This window comes from Sabethes cyaneus, chromosome 2 (genome assembly GCF_943734655.1).
Source record: "Sabethes cyaneus chromosome 2, idSabCyanKW18_F2, whole genome shotgun sequence".
Lineage (NCBI taxonomy): Eukaryota > Metazoa > Arthropoda > Insecta > Diptera > Culicidae > Sabethes > Sabethes cyaneus.
In genome coordinates, this window is record NC_071354.1 from 5,551,092 (window position 1) to 5,576,400 (window position 25,309).

The window sequence follows — 25,309 nt, forward strand, 5'->3', positions numbered from 1 at the left end:
CAGTCGACTTAACGAAGGGCGCTATTTCAAGAAATGCAAGAAATAGCGCCCGTCTGACAGGTAGATTTGCTGCCAACCTTGTCGAGATGTGCTGAGATGTTGGCAACAAAAACATGGCACCCATCGCAAGCCCTTGGCTTCGACCCTCGTAGACGAATAGAGCAGGACATGATCGCCCATCAATGACACCGCAACCGTGATGCAAGGTGAAGAATGTCCGAGCAGGGCTTGAAAAGGGATCGCAAGTTGACTGTGACTGCGTGAAAACGTAGCCGTATTTTATTTTTTTTTTAGTATCCAGTCAATCAGCCACTTACGAAGACTGAGCCCCTACAACCCATGTGGCCGCTCAAGAGAAACCAAGAGTAGTTCTCCCGCTTTGCGTTCATATTGCCAAAAAACGTATACCGTCAGTCGAGAATGGAGCAAATGGAGCTTTAAATTCAATGCGTTCTTCTGTGGACTGTGGAAACCTTCGGGTTTCCACCAGAGGCGAGTATTTTTCTGACAGTTTTGCTCCTCCCGTACTGAATGACCCTATGTTGCAGCGTGATGTCACCTACGAATATGGTATCCGAATCCTCTATCAGAATGTGCGCGGCCTTACGGACGAAAATCGATGAGCTTTTCTTGACGACCTGCGAATGTAATCTAGACATCATCATTTTGACTGAAACTGGCCTCGACGACCGAATCAACCTCCTCCAACTATTTGGGTCACCGTTCACTGTATTCCGTTGCGAACGTAGTCCCTGCAATAGCAATAAATCCAGCTTTGGAGGTGTGTTGGTTGCTGTAGCGCAGTGTCATCCCAGCTCAGTCATCGAAACAGTGAGTGGAAAAAATCTGGAGCAAATTTGTGTGAAGGCTAGTGTTAGAGGCACGACCGTGCTACTGTGTGGCGTATATATAACTCCCGATCGCAGCCAGATCATCGACGTAATTGAAGAACATATCTCTTCTGTTGGCGTACGCTGGACTTAGTGTTTTGTTCCTCTGATAATCGATTGTTAGTTGAGGGTAGCATCGCCCCGCTACTTCCTGTCGATCCTCACCACCCGCCTCTTTCAATTCCTCTTGCAACTGCCAATTGTAACAGCGCTGCTCGTGTATGTGTGGATAACGAAACGAGATCGTTAAACTATCGAAAGATAGACTTTGATGCTTTGACAAATCACTTGTCGAACTTTGATTGAGAGTTCCTGCGTGATTTCATTGACGTTGATGACATGACTGCGTGCTTCTAATATTGTTGTGGAATGGCTGAATTCAAATCTACCTACTGTGAAGCGCCGTGCTCATCTTCGTGGAGCACTGTTCGCTTGTGTGAACTAAAGCGACTAAAAAACAATCTCAGCGCAAATATCGCCGTTTTTAAACCAACTTGTCGAAGCTGAACTTTAAATATTGTAGTGATGCATACCGTCGGCTGAACAGTGCTCTGTACAAATCTTATGTTCTGCGAGTGCAGACCGATCTTCGTCGAAATCCTAAGAACATTTGGAACTTCGTTAACTCTAAAAGGAAATGCTCTTCCGTTCCATTGAATGTTTGTCTGGACGATGTTGAGGCAACATCAGAGCTTGATTCATGCGAGCTGTTTGCAAAATTTTTCGCCTCTGTGTTTGCCGATCGAATTGCTTCCGAAATCGAAGCCGAAGCCGAGATCACGGTTGAGAGTGTTTCAGCTAGTTTAATCGACTTGACAATGGAATTTCTGCTGTCGTTTTTATTAAATACACTGAGATGCTAGCAATCCCACTATGCTATATCTTCAACAAGTCTTTTGCGCAAGGGAAATTTCCCGGAATATGGAAGCAACCTTTTATGTTTCCGGTGTTAAAAGCTGGGGACCGGCAGAACGGTAGAAATTACCGTGGCATCACTAGTCTGTCGGCTGGCTCCAAGCTATTCGAGATTATAGTGAGTGGCGTGGTTCGCTCCCGTACAAAGAATTACATTTCTACCTCTCAACATGGATTTGTCCCAGGTCGCTCCGTTTGTACTAACTTGCTGGAATTTACTTCGTCGTGTATATCGCATATGGAGCAGAAGGCACAAATCGATGTCATTTACACTGATCTAAAAGCAGCTTTCGATCGTATTGATCACAAAATCCTTCTGTGTAAAATATCGCGACTTGGTGGTTCTCGTCGATTCGTTCAATGGTTTAGTTCGTACCTCTGAGGTAGAATCTTACGCGTTAAGCTCGGCGCATGCATGTCTTCGGAATTTACTAATAATTCAGGAGTTCCGCAGGGAAGCCATATGGGACCCCTGTCATTCATGCTGCTTTTCAACGACGTGACCTTGTTACTCGCATCTGGCTGCAAATTGGTGTATGCCGACGACCTTAAATTGTTCTGGTAGTTCGAACCATAGATGATTGCCTCCGTCTGCAGCACATGCTGAATGATTTCGTTGGCTGGTGTCGAAGAAACTGGCTCGTAATCAGTATTGGCAAGTGTGAGATCATGACGTTTCACCGCATTTTAAAGCCAGTTTTGTTTGATTATCACGTCGACGGTTTGCAACTGAGGAGAGTCGACCGTGTAAGTGATCTCGGGGTTCTTCTTGATGCGAAGCTCACTTTTCACTTACATCATGCCGCATTGATATCAAGAGCCACACACCAGCTTGGTTTTATCTCCAAAATCGCCCGCGATTTCAAAGATCCACATTGCCTGAAAGCTGTCTATTGCTCTTTAGTTCGTCCAATACTGGAAAACTGCAATTTAGTTTGGTTTCCACATCAGTTGATCTGGAATTTGCGGGTTGAGCGTATTCAAAAAAGATTTGTCCGACTTGCACTACGTGAGCTTCCCTGGCGTGACCCCGTTAACCTGCCACCGTATCCGGATCGCTGCCATCTACTCGGAATCGATACACTCGAGCGCCGTCGAAAATGGCAACAAGCAATGTTTATAGCGAAACTGATCAATGGTAATGTTGATTCACCGATACTTCTGTCTCTCCTGAACTTCCGCGCTTCTCAACGTACTCTCCGTTCAACTGGCTTGCTACAAACCACTTACCACCGCACATCATTTGGTTATCAGGAACCGATTACCGCGTGCATTAGGGCCTTCGAAATGGTTGTACAATTGTTTAATTTTAATGAAACAACGCAGAAATTCGTCGCGAAACTAAAAGGATCGAATATTTTATAACTTTGACGCACATTTATTAAAACTTTAAAAATTCAGATGGATGTTCTGTAGAAATAAATAAATATTGAAGAGTGTGAATTGCAAACTGACTGGAAGTATAAGGCGAAGTATTTTTCATCTCTCTTTTTGTTTCTAAATCGGCTACCCACAGTAAAAGCGCCCTATTCTCACAGTCACCTCACGTAATTTTTTTTAGGTGAAAGCACCGTTTGCCATTCTCAAAGTCACCCAGGTGACTCCGCTCACTTAGGTGACTGTACAGTCACAAATCAAATGGGGCCTGTAAGGTCAATACGCCCGTCAGAGAAGTGAGGTGACTATGCGAAGGTTTAAGGTTTGTCGCCGGCATCCGACCGACGTTTTTCGTGTATTATGTCTGCCATTCAATTGACTGTGTTGCACTCATTCGGTGCTCGAAACGGTAAAGGAAACTTGACCGAAACGTAAATGTAAAAAAAGCTATCAGAATGCATTCGTTTTCCTGTACAATCTGAGGTATGACTGAGCGAACTGCTGATTGCGTCATGCATCGCGTTCGTATTCCAGCACTAAACAGACAATGAGAATCTCAATGCACGACTGTGTGGCTGCGGTTGAAAAAAGGAACGATTAGACCTGGCCCCGAGTGAATGAAATAATTGGTTTGACAGAGAATTCCAGCAAGCGCCAGAAAGGAAAAAAGAGCTTGAAAAAAATATCTAAGCGTTGCCACGATGAGGAAGAATTCGGCCAATTATCACCGAGCGCGTAATTAGTTGACTACGATCCTGAGAAGGAAAAAGCCCCCCAAGGTCGTGCAGAGGTTTAGCAACTGTTACGGGTTAATGACACGCGCAAGTTCTATGAGAAGGTGAACCAATCTTGTAAAGGGTGCACACAGAAACCTGATACAGGGATACCTCGATATAAGACTATAATTTCAATAAGTTGTCTTATATCGATATTGTTTTATATCGAAACATGATTTTTTTCAAAAAAATTTGCATTAGCAATTGGCGGTCGCCAATTTTGCACTGTGTTGAGAATTACGCTTCTTGCTCTATTTATTATTGTTTGAACTATATTTTTTTACTATTTTTGAGGTTTTTTTGAAATAATGAACATCTTTGTGGCACCGATTTTGGAATGGAAAATTGGCTTTGGTATCGTTACCAGCTATGTCAAAGGGATTTGTCTTATATCGAGGTTGTTTTATAACGAGGCTGTCTTATATCGAGGTATCCCTGTATGTGTACTGTACAAAAGAAGAATAAAACCTGATCAGAAATGAGCGCGAGGTGGTCGACAGATGGAAGCAACTCTTCGATAATCATCTTAATGGGGATATAACAGAAAGAGGCGGAACGGAAGTTAGCGTAGAACTGCCTACAAACGATAACAGCATTCTGACTCCTGATCTCGAGGAGATCCGGCAAGAAATCGGACAGCTGAAGACTACTAGAACCGCCGGGAGGACAAACTCCCGGCAGAATATGATAAGGATCTACTAGCAACGGCACTTCAGTGGACAATTTCTTGAATTTAGGAGAAGGACGATAAGTCGACACCGGAGCAGTCGATGAATGGAAGGTTTGGTTTGTCCCATCTACAAAAAGGGCAATTGGCTCGATTGCTGTAATTACCGCTGCATTACGCTGATCAACACCGCCAGCAAGGTGCTCTATCAGATCTTGTTACGTCGTCTATCCCCAATAGCAAAAGATTTTGTAGGATAGTATCAGGCGGACTATATGGGAGCCCTTGCTACTGCGGATCAAATTTTCACACTACGATCTTCTCCCAGAAATATCCGGAGTACAACATGCATATGCATCATATTTTCGTGGATTTCAGGGCAGCATACGATGCAGTCGAACGCGAAGGGCTATGGCAGATAATTCTCGACTATGGTTTTCCACACAAACAATTTCCATTTCAAGGGTACTCTTGAGATCTTTAGAAACGCGTCTTTGGGTCTACTTTTTCCTCCCTGACATTTCGATATAAGAACGTACACGCCACATAAATCTGACGATGTATAAATCCTTTACAGACAGACGATAACTTTGCGTGTAGAATATGTACGGGCACTTGCCATATTTGAACGAAAGATGTAGCGGACTATCGCCCTTATTCTGTATTTCGACGGATCTTAATTTCGTTCGACTTAATTTTAATTATCTCTCCTGATTTTGCTGGCGGAATGCAAAATACCATCCACTTTCGACAAATGGTCCGTCGGAATACAGAATAAGGCTGTATTTTTGACAGAGTACAAATGGAAAGCGGAGAGTTGCTCTGCCGTATGAACACGAGCTGCAGACACACTGCTTGGAGAGATTCTCATCGGAGACCTGGCCAAAGTCGGGAAGCCGGGCTACAGTTCTTTTCAAGAAATGTAGAATTCATCAATACTCAGCACTCTGTACTGCTTTCCGATTCCCATCAGAAAGTGACATACCTGAAAAATAATTAAATGGCAACGCAGCTTTGGTAACGACATCCGGGCTGTTAACGAGGACCTGTCCTGGCGACCGGCGACAGCCATGGGGGATAACCATCGGCAGTGGAGATCTCTGATTTCATCCCTTTGCTAAGTAAATAGTATTAATGAAAATTAAATTATGTTCATGTACAATGCGTTTTCCATTTAACCTCTTCTAGTGTGTTTTATCCGAAACTCTAATTAGTTACGTTCAAAACACAAGCACAAACTCCAATCTAGATTTGTGACTTCAGTTATAGCCCGCGTTTGTACTTCCGATACCGACTCTCCTCGGTAGGAATGATTTTAACAGAACTTCTTCAAAACTATTACGCAGCCACCGCGTCAGTTTTTCGTTTAATACACTCAAAGTGTTTATTATCAACGACTTTTAGGATTACTAAGGCTAAGATCAGGCTGTCTCTCTGCGTTCAATTCTGCATTGGATGGCTGCCTTCGAGTGTGGCTGGCCATTATAGAGTGTAGCCAGAGGGCAGACATACCAATACCATCGTTGGGGATTACTGTTTATAATTGCCTAAACATTCCGATCCTAGCTTAAGTGTAAAGCTTGATGAAAAGCAAGATAGGTGTACTTACTTATTATTATTATTATTCCGTATGTTTTGTGTTTATTTCATTTAAATTGATCGCTTTCCTTTTTTACTGCTAAAATTATATAATGCCATACTATCAATCAGTTAGAAAGTGTCTCATCTACACTACAAATATAGCAACCAGTGTAGATTATGATTCCGCGAAAGATACATTGTGGGTTATAATATATCAGTAGCAATATTGTTAAATTATTGATTCTGCTTATGCATTGACAATGTGTTGGCCTCTAGTGTTGGACGATCCGCGAGGGCCTCCGTAATTGCTGTTGCCGGAATGGTTTCGTTGCTGAGGCCGCGATGATGGGGGCCCGGTATTCCTTGTACTGTTGATTGGACGAGCATTCGATCGATAGTCCATGCTGCTGCTGCCATTGTTGTTGCCGTTGTTGTTACCGTTGTTGTTACCGTTGTTTGTGCCTCCCGATGCATTACTGCCCGCAATCGACCCGTACCCGGTTACGATCGATGTCGATTCACTGCCGCCATTGTCCTGGCGGCCCTTGTACATCGAACCACGCTGATGGTAGCTTGAGTCGGCTTTGTTCGAGCCGAAGTTGTTGCTTTGCTGGTTCTGCTGGTAGAATCGCTCGTTGTTTTTGAAGAAGGTCGAGGGCGGATTGTTTACGCCACTGTCATTGGAAAAACGAGCTGAAAATTACAAAAGATAAGTGTCAATTGGCGTTTCAGGTGAGCAACTCGAGGGAAACTTACAATTCGATCCGGTGTTTTGATTATATTGGTGGCCGGGACCATTACGGGGATTACGGTGTCCACCTTGGTGCAGCTGTTGAACGGTCGAGCTTGGCAGTGATTGCTGAGACTGGCCGCCGTGCGAGCTGGATGTATCAGTCAGATTACCTATGCCATAGTTTGAAGCAGAATTACCATTGTGCTGAATGCGGTTTGGAGCGCCACTGTTCGCTGGCCCACTGTTGCTCGGCGGACTGCTGGAAGATGTTAGCAGCTGATGTTGCGGCTGTCTCGGGAGATTAAAGGACGCCTTGTCGTGGGAGCTTTCCTCGATGGACTTATTCATCTGAGACGTATTGGTAACCCATTGGTCTTCACCTTTCACTAGGTTCACAAAGTTTTGTCCCCTGCTGCTCCATTCATCGTGTCTAGGTTTAGGCTGTTGCGTAGCATGATTCGAGTTCATGGCTAATTTGTCAGTCATATTCAAAGATTTGAGCTTCTCTGCCGCCGTCGAATCAACCATTAGATTGGAGAGTTTCTGCGAGATATGATTAGTCGAAATTTGCTGCGAAGTATCGTGCAAACTTTGTATTAATGCTGGGAATTGCTGGGTGCTGGATTCTTGCATTGGATTAATGACGGCCGTTTGCGGCCCGACCGCACTGAAAGGAGACGGTTTCGGTTGAGGCAACGGATTCTTTTGGTTAGACTGGTGCTCAAGTTGAATGTGCTCTTGCGGTTGCTGCTTGGGCAGCACATGCTGTATATTGATATCTGCTGGAATATGTGCCGGCTTACCGGAAATGTCAGCTACTTTCGGAACCAACGGGGTTCCCTGCGTCATATTAACAATAGCAGATTGAAGTGGTTGTTCGACAGGTTGCTGCTGGTGCAACGGATTATTATACACTTTCGACGGCGCTACCATATTCTGGAAAGGTTGACTACTGAATGCAGTCGTTTGTGCCGAAGCCATCGGTGGCTGTGGCTGTACGGAAGCAGCTGTAGATGGCTGTGGCGTTGGCGTTATTTGCAGGGTCGCAGGTTGCAGATTAGCAGGACTCTGAGGGGCAGCGTTAGTTGTCAAATGATGTACATTACCGGCGAACGAAACAACTTCCGGTTTGTCCAGCTCCGAATCTTGCAAGAAGAAGAAATTTCCCGTTCCGATAACTTCATGAATGGGTCGCATTTGCTGCTGGATGTAATGCTGTTTAAAGTACGCGTGCTCAACCGCTTGAACTGTAGTGGCTGCGAGCTGTTGGCCAGTAATTGGTTGGAGAGGAACGGCTGCCGCGTGTATTACGGGAACTGTCACTGGCACCGGTGGAACAACAGCAACAGTGGCAGTCGACTGAACATGTGTCGCATTTCGTGGAATGATTGCAGCATTCGAAGCAATGACCGGGGTAGGAATTGGGATCGAAGGTGCAATTAGGGGACCGTTTTGATTATCCACGATAACCGGCATCGCAGGCGAAGAAACTGGATTTTGGCGAATGACATGGGAGTGCATTGGGAACGATGGAGTCGGCACCGCTGCTGCAGCTGGTGCTTCTCCGAAACTTTTGGGTTCACTGGGTTGGATCAAATGGGTTACGGGATTATCCTTCTCGCGTTTCTCCAGGTCCGGTGCTGTGGGATCAACAGCCACGTCAGCATTAGTACGTACTTCCTCCGCAATAGCCTCTTCCGCTGTGTCAATGTTTTCATTCTCGATCGAATTTGTCTCTTCTGCAACATGATCCTCGTTTTCTTCGTCAACTGTTACAACGTTGCGCTCGAAGTATCCGCAATCTTGAACTTCGGAAATAATGTTCTTCAGGTGCACGTAGGTACTGTCACCGTACGCCTTATTTCTGCCGTCGACCACGGCAGACAAATGGTCGGCAGCAGTTTTTACCGTCACCACAAACGCCGGTTCCCGGCTCGTCCTGGGACGCTGCGGTCGCGTTTCCTCGTGCAACTTTTCCAGCAAGCTTAAATCCTCCGCTGAGATCTTACATGCGCCGTTTTCCCCATTGCGAAAGTCAGATCGAACAGTTGTATCCTCCGTTAGTCGCTTCAGAACGTCCTGGATCACCAACACCTCGCGCACTTTTGCAGTCTCCTGTTGTGCCTTTACAAATGCGGTCTAGAAAGAAAAGAAAGCAAGCAAGAAATTTAGCAAAACAAAACGCACGCTCTGTTTGCAACGAACAAATGATATAGAAGGGCTAGAGTAGAATTCAATACGAGCAACAAGGAGTTCACACGGTGAAGAATTACATTCTTCCTGTACACACGTTCCGGATTTTTGGCGATTTGCTAGGTTTTTGTCAGATTTCCATTCCTGCGGGTCGCCAATAGGTTTTCAATTCATTTTAAGTAAAATTTGTGTTCCTCAGTGGAAAGATCTCCAATGTGTTTCCCAAAAACTGCCCCTCTATCAGGCCACATGACTGGACCTAACATTCCGGTTCATCAACAAATTGAAGTACATTGGCACGATTGAATCACAGAATGACTAACCTCATATCTGACGGAACGCTTGCTTCGCATATGTTGCAGTAAACTCGCTTTAGTTTTTTACGTTTGGTATTCCATATGGCGTACTTCAAGGCAGCATACTGGGGCCATTATGCTTTAACGTCTTCGTAATTGGTTCTCGATCCAATACGCTGCTTTAAATGGCTTGGACAGTATCCGCTTAACGGTTGTGCTGAGACTTCAAGAGGATGGAAAAGACAGGCCGCATACCGTGAAATCCAGATTAAGTAGGTTGTTGAAAAGCTTCAAAGTGAAACAAAACGAGAAACCCACTTACATTTCCGCATCCATCCACGAACGTTGGATGACGAAATTTATAATCTAGTCAATTAGTTTTGCTTGTATGCAAATGTCGGAGTAAGCCACCTTTGTCAACCTTGCAGATTTGTCTGGATTTCAGACTTTTCAATGCCTAGTCAAAGAGACAACTCTCAAAATCCGCCAGATTTTTGGCAATGTGCCATATGCGGTGAGCGAAACCTCCAAGCTCCTCCTCCCAAAAACTGCCTCTATCAAACCAAATGACGGCTAGTCGTCTGCAAATATTTTTATACTGGTTTGCCAGATTTTCGTAAAGCCCTACGATAAAACTGAACCTTGTCGTGGTGTAGGGCTGTTTAACTAATCAGTAAATGAACAGCGGTCACGATTACTTCTGAATGTGGGTATATGTCAAAATACAGAACCGTCGTGTAGTGTGTTCAGTTCGTGCCATAATTAGCTTACTAGCAAAAAGATGAAGGCGAAATACACGCGATTGCAAGTTTGCATGAAAAATGCAGCATTCAGGATAAATGGCAAAATTGCATCAATGATTCATTTGACTAAGCTAAGTCTAATAATGTTTGTAGTGTATTCTATTGATTTATGTGTTTTATTCGTTTTATCTATGTGAATTTTTTCATCCGGGCGTCGCTGACCGTTGCGTCAGTGTGGAAGTCCTAACGGTAGTGCTTTTGAATATTTCAGTTTTCAATTTTAGGCGGGTAAAACCGTTATATCATAAAAAGAAAATACTAGGAATGTGCAACAATTAACGTTAACGTTATTAATAGTCTGTGATCGATCGTTCAGGCAAAGGAGTTTTGTTTGTTTGCGTTCCGTTTCAATTCGCTTCATTCCTTTCAAATCGATCCCGGTTATCCCGAATGCGCAAATTCTAAAGTACTTATTGATATACAGAGTGGCGATACGTCAGCAAGCAGTAAATATTTTCATTCTCTTTCTACCATATGGGCGCTTCCCCGTTTAGGAGCATAGCGATGACATAGCGAGTTGTTACGTGGTTTTTGAGCCACCGTAAATCTCGCATGAGCATAGTATTTTTCGATATGAATTACGCTGTTTATGAGTCACACTGCTGGAATCGTCACGGGGATATGAAGTCAAGATCTCTGTGCATTCTCCTGCTTTTCTGGTCTCCTTGGTTTTTCTCTTTCTTTTTAGGATCAAGTATGAACAGGTTAAAAGGTATTGGATGTAGATGTTGTATCACATAACAAAACAAATGTGCAGGTACAGACTTAAAAAGGTAATGTTACTTATTTACTTAATACAATAAAATACACTTAAATATAATACCTGTATTAGATAAATAAACTAGAATCGGGAAGAGGGAGGGACCATCAGAGCACTTGTTTGAAGCGGTGTGCCTAAGGAGAGTGAAACAATCAACTTTCTAGGGTTAATCTTGGCCCGATTAACAACACATAGCGGATAATGAGCGGGCTCTTCTCCCCACCTGCTGGAGTCATTCTGCATTAAGACGGCTTATTTAACGATTGACTCAGGCGACTTAGCTCTTGGATGGAGATTCTCTAAATCCCTGGTACGTGTAAGTGATGTTGCTTACCGACCAATTCCCTTTTGGCCCTTCGTACAACTCTTTTTGACATGATAGGCTCATTGCTATGAACGGATGTTCTGCTGAGGCGGGGTAGTACCATATATTCATATTCATCATCATCATTATCATCATCCTCGTCATCATCATCATTATTTTTAAAATACGACATTCCGGCCTTTGGCAGAGAGATCTTAGAGTCAGTTCGTAAAGCCCGCGCAGGGCCGGAACGCCTCCGCCTGCGGGTATTTTTTTTTTGTATGGGCTTATCACTTTGACCACAACATTATTGATCTATTGTAATGTTTCCCGGGTGTATGCTGTATTCTGCACTGCATTTTTGTGCTTTATCGTTATTGAGTAAACGATAAGCTTATATTTTTTATGCGTGCTTCTGTGTTGAGGGTTTTACCCATGCTTCGATGCATGTCCTACTATACCAAGCCTGTTTCGTCTCATTATAGTTAGCACTGGTGATTCCTCATGAGGTTCAAAACCATTACCTCAATAGGTCCTCATACTATACTAACCATAAGAAGCGTCTTCGGGATAATGTAGAACTCAGCATGAAGGAAGGGTGTTGAGGGACCAGAGAATAAACCCATGACATCGAATGGCCTGATTCTACTAAGATTCGAACCCACGACCATTCGCTTGTCAAAGCAGACTCGGTAACCTTGCGGCTACAGGGGTAACCCTGCGGGTATAGGCGTGACGGCTATGCTTGGGGCTCTACCTGTGTTTTACAGGGCGACATTGCCTGTCTCGTCAGGTAGAACTGATGTTTAAGGTCTTCCTGACACTTTGTTGACGTCACAAAAGGGCCCAGCGCAGAGTTTTATACGCTATTAAGCGACCAGTTGGATAACCCAACCCAAATTTCGTAAAATAAAAAAAAGCAGTTGGAAACTCTGACTGTACCCCACATTCTGATAATTGTTTGAAATGGAAACAAGTTGATGAATTACATGACCTAGATTTTGTCACAGAATAGCTTTATTTCATATCTGACGGAAACGGAACACTCCGCATGCATTTGGGTGAACTTGGATTAGTATTCTTCAATATTCTCGTAAATGACTTAGCTGCAACTTAAATTGTTTCCTGCAATATCGTTCACAAACGAACTAAAAATATTTTGAGTAATCCTCACCGCATAATAGGTACCGTAAGATGACCTAATTCTGTGCGCTTGGACTAAGGTTAGGTAAAAATGCATAAAATTATCGAAAAAACAAAATAGGTTTTTGAAAGCATACTCTTTCGCTAGCCGGAGTAGTCCGGAGTAACAACCTATCTTGCTTGGTGGTTGACTGGTTGACTGGTGGTTGAACGAACGACAATCTTTATTGAACGAATTAAACTCATAGCATTGGCCGGCTACACCTCCCGCTCCCCCTTAAAAGTAGGTTAGCCATTTTGGAAGTTTTGATTCACGGGTGGATAATTTCATCTTAATCTGATGACTTCGGTGTTGGAGTGGATGAAACAACCTCCTCTGCCTCTTCAATAATCGGAGCACTTCAAAATTTCTGGAATCGCTCGCTGGTAAATTGCGTTCCGTTGTTCGAAACCAGTTAATAGCATGATGCGTCTTTATAACCAAAATTACAAAGAAATTGACCACACTATGTCCAGAATCCAAATTGAAAAGCGACTTGGCCGTAGGAATAATGTATAGTATATAAGCAAATATTGTAACACCATTACTATTGTATGTAGTAGTAGTCTACGTATGCTTGACGAATGAATAAATAAATACATAAAATATACGTCCATGGTTGCAGTGGTGTTGCTGGATTGAGTGCCGAACATTTCGGGCCACTTTTTTTTTCCTTTTTTTCGGGTTATCCAACTGGTCGCTTAATAGCGTATAAAACTCTGCGCTGGGCCCTTTTGTGTTGTCAACAAAGTGTCAGGGAGACCTCAAACATCAGTTCTACCTGACGAGACAGGCACTGGCGCCCACTAAAACACAGGTAGAGCCCCAAGCATAGCCGTCACGCCTATACCCGCAGGCGGAGGCGTTTCGGCCCTGCGCGGACTCCACGAACTGACTCTAAGATCTCTCTGCCAAAGGCCGGAATGTCATATTTTAAATATAATGATGATGATGACGATGATGATGATAATTATGATGATGAGAAGAAAAATAATAGATCGAATTTGTAAATGTGCTTTGGACTTTTTGTACCACTCGAGTTGCAATATGTGGTATAGTGAAGAAGTGGAGAATTCGTCAGCCACGCCTGACACCGGTCTTCAACAGCGCGCCCGCTTTCAGTTTTCCAACACAAACAACCACAAATGAACCAATAGGTAAGACAAATTTCGGAGCATTAGTGGTTATCAACTTATCAGGGCAAATTTAATCTTTCATCCCCTTAGTATTCACAGTGCATTCCCACGATACAAAGTAAATTGAGCGCAGCACAAGCTGGACGTTCGCGGTAGTCGACAGAAGCTTCAAAATATAGACTCGCCCGCCTTCCAACCCTCGAGACCAAAGTGCTGTAAAGCTCTGGGCTTAAACGTCTCTTTAAGACTCGACCCCTTCCCATCGACAGAGCCCGCGGGCGGCCATCAGAGCTCAGGACAGCCACGGGGCCAGTGCAAAAATCCTACTCTATCTAGCAGCACCGCCTAGCCGAAACTCGAACACGCGACACGAATTGACCTAATTTTCCCATCTGCTACCTAAGAAGTGCTATTACCCGTAATCATTACAGAGTGGTCCTTCGGCATCCAATCGGATCTGGTATACCGCTTACATCCCCTTACTAACCCTAAGCCCCCGACCAACTCAATCAATCCGACATTTTTCGGAGATATTTGTGACAGTTGTGATAAATAAGGATGAATCCCAGAAAACTTCATCTATTGTCAGAGATCCCCATACTGGCCTTATTCTTAAACGGAATAAAAGCACTTTCTGAACAACGCAACAATCACATTTGGTAAATTTTTACCCCGAGTCCCACTTGAAATCACAAAAGTATTTTGATATATACCCACATTCAGAAGTAAACGTGACCGCTGTTCATTTACTGATTAGTTAAAAAGCCCTACACCACGACAAGGTTCAGTTTTATCGTAGGGAGTGCCGAACATTTCGGGCCACTTGAAAAAAAAAACATCCACGATGACGAAACAGTAATATCCGTTAATAAGGCCAACGTATTCATATAACGTTGCCACGGCCGGACAAACTGCACCACATCGTCGTCGACGTCGGGCCAGTATAGATGTAACTGGGCGCCAGATTTCTTACAGTCCATCCCAGGATGTCCACGATGCAACTGACAAAAAATTAGCTTGCGAAACTTGACGATGATTTGACGATTCAATCACCGAACAAAACGCATTCGACGACAACTTGAAGTCGTCCGGCAAACAATTTCTTGGCATCAGGGTCGGTATTCTGCTTCGCATTTGATGGCCAACCGTTGTTGATGAAATTGACCACTTGCATTCTTCTTCGATTCAGCCACGATTATCTGGTACGTAATTGGTAGGCTGCTGATGGTGCCATCGAGAACTGGTTTCGCTACTCCAGATTCTACGTGAACGGAGGCAATCACGTCTGGTGCTGACTCGACTCCAGAGGGAATTCAGTTGTATCAGAAGAGTGTACGATGTGTGTTCACGGTGAGCAACTTGAGGGATTCTTCTGCAACCTCGACCTCAGGTAGGCATCTGACAAGTCGAGATGCGTGAAATAACGTGGTCCAGCCAGTTTCGTATGCCAATGCTACTAAAGTTGAGTGATCGGAATTGGGAGCTGATCGAAATTAACTGTATTCACGTGTTCTTGCTTAGCGGTTGACTAACGAATGATTTGAAGCCAAGCGCACGGAATCATGCGGCCAACATTAGCCGTACGGAATTATGGTACCTTATGGTACTCCTAGTTGGCTTCGAGGTATCAGGTATCAGCATCTTTGGCTCGAGCAGCACGTTCCTTCGAGGTAAGACGCTGGCCTAATAAGCCAGTCGTCGTATGTTCGAATCTCGGCTGGGAGAGGCTGTTAGAGTCAATAGGATCGTAATAACTGGCCCTGCGATTGTACTCTAACAGCTGACTGCGAAGTCTGTCGTATAAAAACAGAAGGTCAAGTTTCGATAACGGAATGTAGCACCTAGACTTTGCTTTGCTTTTGAGTGGAATTCATACTCACGCACATGTTCAAGAACAGCATAGTGGCTTCAATCGTGCTCCTGCCTGGACCAATGATGAGGATGTTTGACATCAGGAATGCCGGCCACCATGTTATCGATGATACGTTGGGATACGTCTGGTGCTGACTCGACTCCAGGGGGAATTCGGTTGTATCAGAAGAGCCCACGATGTGTGTTCACGGTGAGCAACTTGAGGGGTTCTTCTTCAACCTCGGCCTCAGGTAGGCATCTGACAAGTCGAGATGCGGGAACTAACGTGGTCCAGCTAGTTTCGTAAAGATATCGTCTGGCTTCGGGAGTGTACACCGGTCGACTACTTAAATTGAGTGATCGGAATTAGCAGCTGATCGAAATTAACTGTGTTCACGGTATCTTGCTTGGCGGTTGACTAATGAATGACAATCTTTATTACAGAGCAAGGCCTGAAATGTGCATGTTGTGTTGAGAGCAGTTTAGCCAGCACATGTGAGGTTTGGGAATGCAGCAATTACGATATTGGTTCACCTTGTCGTAGAACTCGCGTGTCATTAACCCGGAACAGTTGTTCTAATTCTCTACCATCTATCTCTACCATCCTCGCTCTGCCGATTCTTCCTTATCAGAATCATCAGAATCAGAATCTATCCTTATCAACTGATTAGCATTCGTCGATATCGATATAACTCTCTCTCGTGGCAATACTTAGATAGTTTTTCGAGCATATCCTGTCGCATCCGTTTAGCCGGCCAGTATCGCAAACCGTCATCGTTCGTGCCACATCCCATTGTATAGAGTTGTAGTTAAAGAAATTCTATTTATAACAGACACATTCTCGTTGATCCTGTATTCTACCCAGCACCAAAAATCCGTTCCCTGATTCTTGCAGGTTGCTTTTGCTTTGCTCCTCTGCTGTACGAAGTCGTCTCCATTCACCGAGTGGCCGCACCTATGGCCACAATTCGCCAGCCACGTAGTCTGGAAGACGTTCCGTCTTCCATCTGCACTCCGCCGTAGATGGTGCGCAACACCTTCCGTTCGCAAACACTAAGGGCGCGTTGGTCCTCCACGAGCATAATCCATGTCTCATGGCCGTAAAGGACTACCGGTCTAATCAGCGTCTTGTAGATTGTTAATTTCGTACGGTGGCGAATTTTGTTCGTTCGCAGCGTCCTACGGAGTCCAAAGTAGGCACGATTTCCTGCCATAATGCGTCTTTGTATTTCTCTGCTTGCATCGTTGTCTGCGGTAACCAGTGAGCCCCGATACACGAATTCTTCTACCATCTCGATTTCATCACCATCTAATTGAATCCGGGGACGGAGGTCAGCATTGACTTCTCTAGAACCTCTTCCTTTCATGTGTTTTGTTTTCGATACACTAATGACAAGTCCAATCTGTTTGGCTTCAGCTTACAGTCCGATGTACGTTTCCGCCGTCCTCTCAAAGGTACGTGTAATACTGTCAACGTCGTCAGCGAAGTCAAGAAGCTGGACGGACTTCTTGAATATCATGCCACTCGCGTCTAACCCCGCTCTTCTTATCAAACCCTTCAAAGCGATGTTGAACAGCAAACATGAAATCCCATTCGTGCAGGGTCCACTGTGTTAACAAATTTGGGCTCCGCCGCACTTACTCATCATTGCAACCCGAGCAGTTGAAACTGAAAACTCACGAGGGCCCGCGTGTGTTACTGAGGAGGTGAGATTAAGAAGAAAAGAAGTAGGGCAAAATCTATAGCCATACATCCTACTTACGCTCGCGGGCTATTGAGAGCTCACGAGCTGTAGTTTTCGTGAGCTGGCTGTCTCAAACATACTTGATATGAACATCAGCGGTCTGCAATTCCGGGCACCAAACTTCCATTCCATAGCCTTACTTCGTGGCCTAGGTCATCGTCATCGTCGACAGCAACCTAAAGCCAGGGGTGGCTCGTGCTGTTTCGTCAGCAGTAGTCTCCATTCAACTCAACCTTTGACCACTCGTCGCTAATTACCCAATCGTCTCAGAAATCAGGGAGTGAAGTGACAGGTGGAATACCAACCCACAATCTTTCGGTTGGTACCCGAAGGCTTTTTGCGTTAAACTACCGCCACCCGTTAGTATTGGTAGTCCAATATACTTTTTTGTTCCCCCAATTCTATCATTCCATATATTGAATTTTCCAGTTCATCCAATTTATCACTCTTCGCACCATACGCTTCTTTAGTTCTCAAAAAAAAATGAGTTTTACGTTCGACTGCGTATCAGTTGGAGACAAGTACAAACTAATAAAAAATGGTTTAGCATTCGAAACAACAAAGCAATGCAAAGCTTGCTACATTCCGTTATCAAGCTTAACCTTCTGTTTTTATACGAAAAACATCGCAGCCAGCGGCAATTACTGAGCAAGTGCTACGATTCTATTAACCCTCTCTGCCCCATGGTAGCACAGGTGATCCATGACTTGCGACACCAAAATCAGCCGATAAAATTTTAAAGGTTTTTAAATATGGTTGTTTCTATCTTAGAACGTAGAAGAAACATTGTGGTATAAGCTGCATAGTTTCGCTTTACGAATTGCTTATTAGTAACTGTTTTAGATGACGAAAAGTTGTAAACCACCCAAATACCCCTGGGACAGAGAGAGTTAACTCTAACAGACTCTCCCAACCGATATTTTAACATACGACGACTGACTTATTAGATCAACTGGAGGCCAACTGGGAGGTGTTCGAAACAACACGATTCTTAATTCAGCCACCCTCTCCGGGTCAGACGCTGTTGTCAGCTGCTCAGAACATGGAGCGCATATGCTCGCTAGGTTTGTTAGGGTTCGAAAACGCGTCATTGATTTCTGGGATATCGAAAGCAGTTTTTATGCTCAAAACAAAAGATATGATCACGTACAGGGCAGCAAAAATTATATGTTTAGCTTTGCCCAATATGCCTTACAACGGACCAATCAATATTCCTCATTATTTAGCTTGACATCGGATAATCAACCTAGATCTACTACCAGCTAGACGCTCCAAACAACAAAGGCGTTCATGGTTGACCCAATATATACGAATATTGGCTAGAACAGGTACATTCACGTGTACCTACCTAGGTTTGCTATATGCTGCTACTGGCAGAACTCTTCCACTGAACGTTCTACAACCAAAACAACGCAATTAACTTATGCCTTTACGACGTAAGTAACACGTCCTGAATAACTCTTATCTTACAAACAAGAGCGACAAATGTGTTGGTATTTCGCAAAAATATTCTGCCAAATTTAAAAAACCGGAAAATCGACAGATATATGGACGGAAGGGCCTGCGAAGTGTTCATCATGACATAAGCAAAAGGCAATTTTTGATGGCAATTATGAGTATACTCGAGCCTCCGTGATCGGCATCTATGCAAAAATGCTAGATCAAAACGTATGACGCAAATTGGTTTCGTGGAACGACCAGATTCTAGACTTGGCATAGTGATAACATTAGAAACCCCATGTATGACAACTTGCCGAGATTGAAATTGCACGATGCTTTAATTTCAGCACTTTCAATAGTCATGTCTCTTAGAACAATGGAAAGAACATAGTTGTTTTCACGGATGACCGTATGATATTAACTTCCATTGAAAATATTTCTCAAGTCACCAGGGGCTTTAATCTTAGATTCATATGTTTGATGCTGTTTGATGTAGAAGGAAGTCCTGTGTGGCCGGACAGGCACTCGATGCCCGACCAATGGCGATTTCTCAAAAACAAAAAATGATAAAAACATTTGGAAAGAATGAAACAATAGTACTTTAATGGTACTATTGTCCTATTCTTTGCAAATAATTTTATCTTTCCTTGTTTTTGAGAATTCGCTAGTGTCCTAGCATAAAGGCTTGTCCGGCCATACAGGACTTCCCCCTAAGCAAAAATGGCAAAGACGGGAAAGATATATGCATGATGCCACAATAAATCAAATTGCGTAAAAATATACCGATTTCACGTAAAACGCAAAACTACTTAAAACTGCAAAGAACACTTCCAGTGTGACTTGATAGCCATTTAACAATCCCCTTTTACAAAAAAATACCATGAAAAAATCCAAGGACCTGTTGTTTCTTTTATACTCCCACTTACCCGCTTCGCCTCCTTCTTCGCTTCCTTGTTAGCCGTGGTTGCAATGGATTGGAACTGTTTGCAGAGCTCCCGTGCCAGTTCCAGCGATGTTAGGCATTCGTCGTATTTCGAAACGGCATTCTTCTGATCCACGGTGAGCTTTTTTCCAGATTTTTCAATTGCCTTGTAGGACTCCAGCTTGTTCTGCAACAGGCACAAGGAAAAACAAAAGAAAACAAAATCGGCTGGATTAGATAAAATGCGATACAATATTGGCCAAAGGCGAGCCATCGATTTGCCACTTTCACTCATACAACGTAACACTAAACTCAAATATGGCGACACACAACAGAACGCAAAAAGCGAATAAATTTTCTCCAGGAGAAAAAAAACTAATGAAAGGAATAACTAAATCAAAACTTGTGTAACGTTCCTCATAAAATTTTTCCCTCATGTTTTAAAAAATTTGTTTTAATCTAAAATACCATATTCGTGGAAAAAAAACTTACCTTTCGCTTTTCGAGGTTGCGAATTTTGTGCTCGATTATAAGGACAATCTGCTGTAAAGGACTCGCCGGCTGTTCCTTGACGCTGCCGTTGATACTGCTGGCCAGGACACTCGGCGCGGATTGCGACTGCTGAGGTTCCTTTGCCGAATTACTGCATCCATCGCTTCCTGCTGCAATTTCGACGGAGTTTTGGAGCAACTCAGATTCACTGTTTTTGCTACTTTCTAGCACTTTAAGGCTGGGCATTTTAATTGAAGCTTTAATTGTCGGATTTAACTGTTCACCAGTTGGTACGTAAAGTTACAAAATTGTGCAAAATTCTTTAAGAACAATTCGGACAGCAAATTAAGCAGCAACCACTCCGCAGTCAAGACAAAGAGAATCTAACAAGAGAAACCGCTTATACGATATGCGCCCATGCAGCACAACTCTTTTTACGATGCGCCATTTTATATCGGTCATTTAATCGGTATAATGTGTACGCTAATTCTATTCACTGTAAATTATTACTGATTTCAAGAAAATATATGCTTTTCGAAAGCACGCAATCGCAATCGAAGTCCTCTTTCGAATGAAATTGACAATCCACCCGAAATCCGAATACAGCACTGTGTACCATCCATTGTAGATTGAATCAGTTTGATGAGCTTCCTGAAGAAGCTATTCTTGTCCATAGATCTTCGAACGTAGATCTTTTCGGTCGATGGTATCACATGCGGCTTTGAAGTCAACGAACAAACGGTGCGCTTTTGGAGCATCTGCCGCAATGTAAATTTTTGATCCATTGTAAACCGACCTTCGACGAAACCGGCTTGACAAGTTCTCGCATATCCTGACACAAATCTGTTCGCAATGGATCATTTTAGATAGCTTTTGCTCATGCTTGCCGCTAGATGGGTACTACAACACCACGTGCCATATTTAGAGTAAACTTTTTGGCTGATACAGATTTCACGTCATAATTTCTTTCCGTTCCGTTGTTGTTACAGTTGCTAACGGTTAATCAGAATCGGCCTTTTTGGGTGGACCAATCAGATTGAAATGCAGTTTGACAGTCGTTTACAAACGTTCGACAAGTATATCTGATAGAACATGTCTATGCTGGAGCCACCTGTGAGATTTTTCAGCTTTTTTAATAATCCATTGGTGACAGTCGGCGGAAACTAATTTGGAACAGCACTTTGTAGACGGCATTGAGAACGGTGATCGCTCAATAGTTCGCACAGTCCAACTTGTTCCTCTTTTTATAAATGGGTAACCCATCTTTCCACTCCTCTGGTAGCTGTTCCATATCTCAAATTCTAAGGCCCCGTACAGAGTAAACGCGACAGCGACGCGACTCGACTTCGCAATCATGTTGCAAAATGCACAGTCCTGCTTCTGGCGAAAAAGGGTTGCGCGTATAACTACAGCAAGAAATGTCGCGTCGCGTCGCACGTCGCTTGCACTCTGGCGGCACCCTAACAATTAGCCGATGCGTACAAACGGCTGGTTTTTCTGGTTCCATTTTAATAAACTCGGTGGAAAAGACACTTCTCAATATTATCTTATATTAATATCCCGCTTTCCACGAGCGATAATGGCGGCTATTGAGCACAAGTGGGCACAATCTTTTGACATTCCTTGCAGGAGCGTCGAGTTTGCCCTTACGGAGTTACTATGGAAACATCCATGATTGTTTGTTGTTCGAGTGTAAAAATGTAAACATTCTTTCATTTTGCAGATCAGCTGAAGGGGAACATAACTGAACGGGTTCGAACTTTTGTAATGGTTTGCGGCCCTAATTTCCTGAAAGCACCGGCTCAGGATACTTTTTACAATCGTGCGAATGAAACATTCGAGTGCACTCAGAGGCAAACATTAACTTCCAATTGGTCGAGCCGTTGCCAAGTTTTCTCTCGAACAGCGTCTCGTTTTGATAAGAAACTTTCCGTTGCGTATTTGGCCATTCTCCCTGAAATGCCCGAAGACTGTGAAGCTACAATCCATAAAACTTCTTATCCGTTCAATTATGTTCCTCTTCAGCTGATCTGCAAAATTAACAATGTTTTCATTTTTACACTCGAATAACAAACAATCAAGAATGTTTCCTTAGTAACTCCGTCAGGGCGAACTCGACGCTCCTGCAATGAATGTCAAAAGATTGTGCCCACTTGTGCTCAATAAACTGCCTTTATCGCTCGTGGAAAGCTGGATGCTTCTCCAGAAAAAAAACTCACTCGATTTGCTTACGTTTCGTTGATTGGCCCTTTTCAAATGTTTATCGAGAATTATGAGAATTATCGATATGCGATAAATCGATGTGAACGAGCCCCTCGCCGCGGCGAAAAGGAAGTGATTCTCTCGAGCGAAATCAGGCCGAGCGAACGAAATGACAGTAGCACCTATAGTACGTAAACAAAACAAAACGAACTGAACATTGATTTGATAGGATACCACGTTGATCAGTGTATGCATCCCTACATCGGAAATTTGCTTAAATTAGAAAATAATAGTTGAAATATAAAGTTCTGAACTTGTAATAAGTGCTCGGACTGCAGTAGAGCTGCAATAGAACATTCTGTGCTGAAAAGGTACGTTGATCAAATTAAAATACTTGCCGTTTCCCTGTAGCCAGCCCGTAACCTAAAAGTGTATATACTTACCTTGGCAGCTTGTAGACTGTCCGCGCAGTTATCGAAACCTGTGGAGGAAACGGCCGTCGGAGTTTTCCTGCCTGCACTCGATCCTGTTCAGCAAGTTCCAAAAATTTAAATAATCAAATTCACTGATAATCTCGGACAACAGGAAACATGATGGAAACAGATTCTTTTCAAGTTGATGAAATTGGCGTTTCTACCAGAGAAAATAAAAGTAAAACTCCGAAAGAGAACAATGATGTCAGAAAAATTTTCGTCCCTCGTAGCAGAAAATCGGCGCTGAAAACTCAATGGTTGAATATATTTACACCAATTGTCGAACAACTTTTGCTCCAAATCAGATACAATGTTAAAAGCAATCAGGTTGAGATTCGAGCCGGCCCTGAAACAAAGGACCGGGCAAATCTTCAAAAGGGAGCCGACTTCGTACGAGCGTTTATTCTTGGTTTTGAAGTTGATGATGCACTGGCTCTGCTGCGGCTGGACGACCTTTTCATTGAATCGTTTGAAGTCAATGATGTAAAATCCCTGAAAGGTGACCACCTCAGTCGCGCAATAGGGCGATTGGCCGGCAAAGGAGGAAGAACAAAGTTTACGCTGGAAAATTCTACGAAAACGCGCATAGTTCTGCAGGACTCGAAAATTCACATTCTTGGAAACTACAAGAATATTCAGTTTGCCAAACGTGCGATTAGTCATCTGATACTCGGTTCCCCGGCAAACAAAGTTTATGGAAGCCTGCGAAATGCTCACTCAAAATCGTGAATTCAAGGTACAGTTTGCCCTCGTCTACGAGTGTAAAATAAATTACAGCTTTGTATAGTGTAAGGAAGTGAGCTATCTAAAATAAATAATAAGTTAGTATTTTGATGTTTTATGATATGTTTATCACCAACCTGCTGAATAGATTAGCTATTAATTTACAAACTGTTAACATAACAGCACGTACATTGGTACGTATATTGTTGCTTTTTAATGTTTAAAATAATCTGCACTGCAGGTCAAGATTAAGACTCATGGTTGATAGTTGGATTGGTCTTGGCTTTTGACTATCTTCTTTAGCTTGTGGTGTTGTTAGTCAATTCAGTTGACTCCGTTCGCTGAAGGGTTTGGTAGATTTAGCAACAGAAGCGACCAAAGTTATGTTTATTTGATTTACTCTGAAGATGTCGAATGCTGGTCACTACTAATGTCATTTTCCTGATTGCCCGTGGATTTCTTATTCACCTTTAAATAAAATGAAACTTGAAAATAGGAGCTTAGGAGTCAATGCGATCGTTTGATACTAACCACTGGATCGAGTGAATCCTTCTGTCTGGCATAATACTGAAGCGTAGAAATACCCGGCAAAGGAAAATTTAATTCGTCTCTCAAGTATACATAACAGCTTTTGCTCATGGAGTAAATAGCAAGTGCTTTCGATATTTCCTCAGTGGTCCAGTGAACAAATTGCTTCCTTCCAAGGATAACGTCCATTTGATTTTCCGAAAGGACTTCTTTCAACGATAGTTTCATTTGTTTAATAAATTGCATACGATCCATATGCTCCTCTTCACAAACTCGTACTTGCTTTTCCATGTCATAGACCCGTTTCCTTAACGCTTTCCCTTCAGATGTGCATTGACTAGCTAACTTAGAATTCGCCACTTTTAAATCCGTGATATATTGCTGTTGTTCTTGAATTTCAAGTTTAGCCAAGGCAAGCTCTTTCGTTAGTTTTTCATCCGGATTCTCTTTCTCCAACTGCAATTGTAAGCTTACGTTTGCTTCTTTAAGGTCCATAATCTGCTGAGCCTGAATCTCCATAGTGCGACGTACTGATTCGAGCTCGGATTCTGGCGAGACCATCTGCGGCGTTCGTTCTACCCGTGGTCTTTTTTCTGCCCTACTAGTTTGATCAATCGCTGCATAATCCGTAACTTCAAAAGCTTTCGAATTTGCATCTAAAAATATGAATTTTGGAATGAAAATAGTTTATAGATTCCAGTCTATAGTGCGTATACACAATTGAGATCATCTTCTATAAAATGTTTACAAACCGTAAGAAATTTCCTTGGCCATCTCATTGATGTCTACAAAATGTACTTCTTGTGCTTTTTCTTCCACCAAATCAGAACTATTGGCCTCACCCGGTAGTGCTAGAACCAGCTTTAATTAACAATTATTTTTCCCAATAATCTTCCCCAATACTACCATTTGTTCTTAGTGTTCGGCGTACTTTGGCCCCAATCAGTATAGGTCGAAGCTTATAGCCATTGTCATAGCTGTCGTCGGTGAAATGGGACGAACAGATTCCTTGATTCTTCTGCGGAATCCAGCCTTCTTTACGACCGCAAAATTTTACCCAATGCTTCAACCGTTCTGGGTTCCGTGGGAAGTTATGGTAAACAACGTCCGGATTACGGGAAGCTTTGTTGTTGCATCCCGATACCGCACAAAAGGAAGGCATCTAAAAAGTGTCATTTTTAGTCTTTTACAAGTGTTTAACAGTATTACAAACCTTATACTGTCAGTGCTCTTGCATTGGCTATATTTTTCGAGCAATAAAAACTTATTTTCAAAGTTGAGATTTTTTAGTTTAGAGAGTAATATGAATCTGTTTATAG

The 25,309-nt window shown here is 43.1% G+C and overlaps 3 protein-coding genes across 3 annotated transcripts; 1 reads left to right on the forward strand and 2 right to left on the reverse strand.

Moving 5' to 3' along the window:
* Positions 1 to 5,995: 5,995 nt before the first annotated feature.
* On the reverse strand, positions 5,996 to 20,422 carry LOC128734701 (caprin homolog). The gene is made up of 4 exons (XM_053829011.1): positions 20,065 to 20,422; positions 19,577 to 19,759; positions 6,963 to 9,078; positions 5,996 to 6,899 (listed from the first exon to the last, which is right to left on the reverse strand). The coding sequence occupies exons 1-4, from the start codon at positions 20,308 to 20,310 to the stop codon at positions 6,454 to 6,456; spliced, it is 2,991 nt and encodes a 996-aa protein (XP_053684986.1). The 5' UTR covers positions 20,311 to 20,422; the 3' UTR covers positions 5,996 to 6,453.
* A 2,086-nt stretch (positions 20,423 to 22,508) lies between these two features.
* Positions 22,509 to 23,559, forward strand: LOC128734703 (RNA-binding protein pno1). Its single transcript, XM_053829013.1, has 2 exons — positions 22,509 to 22,637; positions 22,718 to 23,559. Exon 2 carries the CDS (start codon positions 22,857 to 22,859, stop codon positions 23,466 to 23,468), a length of 612 nt encoding a protein of 203 aa, XP_053684988.1. The 5' UTR covers positions 22,509 to 22,637; positions 22,718 to 22,856; the 3' UTR covers positions 23,469 to 23,559.
* LOC128734702 (THAP domain-containing protein 1-like) lies at positions 22,967 to 25,309 on the reverse strand. Its single transcript, XM_053829012.1, has 6 exons — positions 25,204 to 25,309; positions 24,897 to 25,152; positions 24,743 to 24,841; positions 23,994 to 24,646; positions 23,600 to 23,930; positions 22,967 to 23,544 (listed from the first exon to the last, which is right to left on the reverse strand). Exons 2-5 carry the CDS (start codon positions 25,150 to 25,152, stop codon positions 23,859 to 23,861), a joined length of 1,080 nt encoding a protein of 359 aa, XP_053684987.1. The 5' UTR covers positions 25,204 to 25,309; the 3' UTR covers positions 22,967 to 23,544; positions 23,600 to 23,858.

Bases quoted from the DNA above. Each gene is read 5' to 3' on its own strand.
- LOC128734701 (XM_053829011.1), bottom strand. From the start codon at position 20,310: ATGCCCAGCCTTAAAGTGCTAGAAAGTAGCAAAAACAGTGAATCTGAG. The intron at 9,079-19,576 runs GTAAGTGGGAGT...TTTTCTTTCTAG, and splicing joins CGAAGAAGGAGGCGAAGCGG to ACCGCATTTGTAAAGGCACA. The intron at 6,900-6,962 runs GTAAGTTTCCCT...TGTAATTTTCAG, and splicing joins TCAAAACACCGGATCGAATT to CTCGTTTTTCCAATGACAGT.
- LOC128734703 (XM_053829013.1), top strand. From the start codon at position 22,857: ATGATGGAAACAGATTCTTTTCAAGTTGATGAAATTGGCGTTTCTACC.
- LOC128734702 (XM_053829012.1), bottom strand. From the start codon at position 25,152: ATGCCTTCCTTTTGTGCGGTATCGGGATGCAACAACAAAGCTTCCCGT. The intron at 24,647-24,742 runs GTTTGTAAACAT...TCATATTTTTAG, and splicing joins GGCCAAGGAAATTTCTTACG to ATGCAAATTCGAAAGCTTTT. The intron at 23,931-23,993 runs GTTAGTATCAAA...TTTTATTTAAAG, and splicing joins AGGATTCACTCGATCCAGTG to GTGAATAAGAAATCCACGGG.